The sequence below is a fragment of the Mirounga leonina genome, unplaced genomic scaffold (assembly GCF_011800145.1).
Source record: "Mirounga leonina isolate KUSES-001 unplaced genomic scaffold, KU_Mleo_1.0 Mir_268, whole genome shotgun sequence".
Classification (NCBI taxonomy): domain Eukaryota; kingdom Metazoa; phylum Chordata; class Mammalia; order Carnivora; family Phocidae; genus Mirounga; species Mirounga leonina.
Window position 1 is genome coordinate 78,113 of NW_023270649.1, and position 1,332 is coordinate 79,444.

At 74.3% G+C, this 1,332-nt stretch overlaps 2 protein-coding genes across 4 annotated transcripts in view; one reads left to right on the forward strand and one right to left on the reverse strand.

Annotated features, from left to right (window-relative positions):
* Positions 1-920, reverse strand: part of GTPBP6 (GTP binding protein 6 (putative)) — a 12,109-nt gene extending 11,189 nt beyond the window's left edge. For all 3 annotated transcript variants that reach the window (XM_035029622.1, XM_035029620.1, XM_035029623.1), the window contains exon 1: positions 554-920. In XM_035029622.1, coding sequence (XP_034885513.1) covers positions 554-902 — 349 coding nt within the window. In that variant the 5' untranslated portion in view covers positions 903-920. The remainder of the gene's footprint in view (positions 1-553) is intronic.
* Positions 921-1,063: 143 nt separating this feature from the next.
* Positions 1,064-1,332, forward strand: part of LOC118026662 (cohesin subunit SA-2-like) — a 68,913-nt gene continuing 68,644 nt past the window's right edge. Inside the window, exon 1 of the mRNA XM_035029624.1 lies at positions 1,064-1,099. The gene's annotated coding sequence lies outside the window, so the exon portion shown is untranslated. The remainder of the gene's footprint in view (positions 1,100-1,332) is intronic.

A 1,332-nucleotide genomic window follows, 5' to 3' on the forward strand; every position in this document is an offset into this window, starting at 1 on the left:
GCCCCGAGCACCTGTCCCCGAAACCCCGCCCCCGGTAGCCCCGCCCCTCCGGGTCTCCGCCCCTGAGTCCCCGAAACCCCGCCCCTCCGAGTCTCCACCCCCAATAGTCCCGCATGAGTCCCCGAAACCCCGCCCCCTGCAGCCCCGCCCCTCTGAGTCTCCACCCCGACAGCCTCTCTGAGTCTCCACCCCCGACAACCCCTCCTGAGTCCTCGCCCTGAGCACCAGGACTCGAAGCCCCGCCCCAGCGCTCCACTCAGAACTCCAGCCTCGGAGTCCCGGCCCTCCTAGTCCCCGCCCCCGAGCACCGACTCGAGGCCACGCCCCCCCGAGTCTCCGTCCCCCAACAACTCCGCCCCTCTGAGTCCCCGCCCCGAGCACCAGCACTCGAAGCCCCGCCTCTGAGCGGCAGCCCTCGGAGCCCCGCCCCTCCGAGTCCCCGCCCCCCGCCTCTGAGCACCTGCACTCTAAACCACGCCCTTCCGAGTCTCCGCCCCCGGAAGCCCCGCCATTCACTGTCCCCGGCCCCGCCCGCGGCGCCGCTCCGGGTCACCTCGGGTCAGCTGCGGCTTCCCCGGTCCCCGCTTGACCTCAGGGTGAATCAGGCACACGCGCTGGGTCCCCACTGGCAGCAAAGGGTCCCTCCTCAATAGCTCCTCCTCCTCCGCTTCCTCCTCCTCCGCATCTTCTGGCTCCTCCTCCTCTCCCGCTCGGCTTCTCGGGCCATCAGCCCGTGGGCCCCGTCCTCCACCTCCTCGCCCCTTGAGGCCCCCGGGGCCGAAGGCGGCGAGCGCGCGATGGAGGCAGGCCGGCAGCGGCAGCGCAGCTCTCGGAGCCCCGCGGCCGAGAACCACGCGAGAGAGCCAGGTCCCCGGGCGGACGGCGGCCCGTAGGGCCCACATCCCGCGTTCGCCCGCACGCAATGGGGCGGGGCTTCGGGGGCGTGCTCCCGCGCGGGCTCCCCATTGGCCGCCGGGCGTCACGTGCCCGCCGGGGTCTGATTGGCGCGCGCGGTCGCGGGCGGGCGGGGCTTGGGACGCCGCCGCCCGGGACGAGCTTCACTTCCGCGGGGCCTGCTCTCGGCGGAAGCCCGCGCCAGGTAGTTCGGCCGGCGGGACTGGGCGGCCGGCATCGGACCCGGGGCGGGCGCTTCCCCACACGCGTCCCTCTCCGGCCTCCGCGCGGGACGGGGGTCTGGTCCTGGGAGTCCATTCACTTCCCCGGGGGTCCCGAATGCAGCCTTGAGGGTCCGACTGCTGCCCCGGGGGTCCCGCATCTTGCCTTGGGGGTCCGAGGGCTGCCCCGGGGGTCCCACATCCCGCCTTGGGGTCC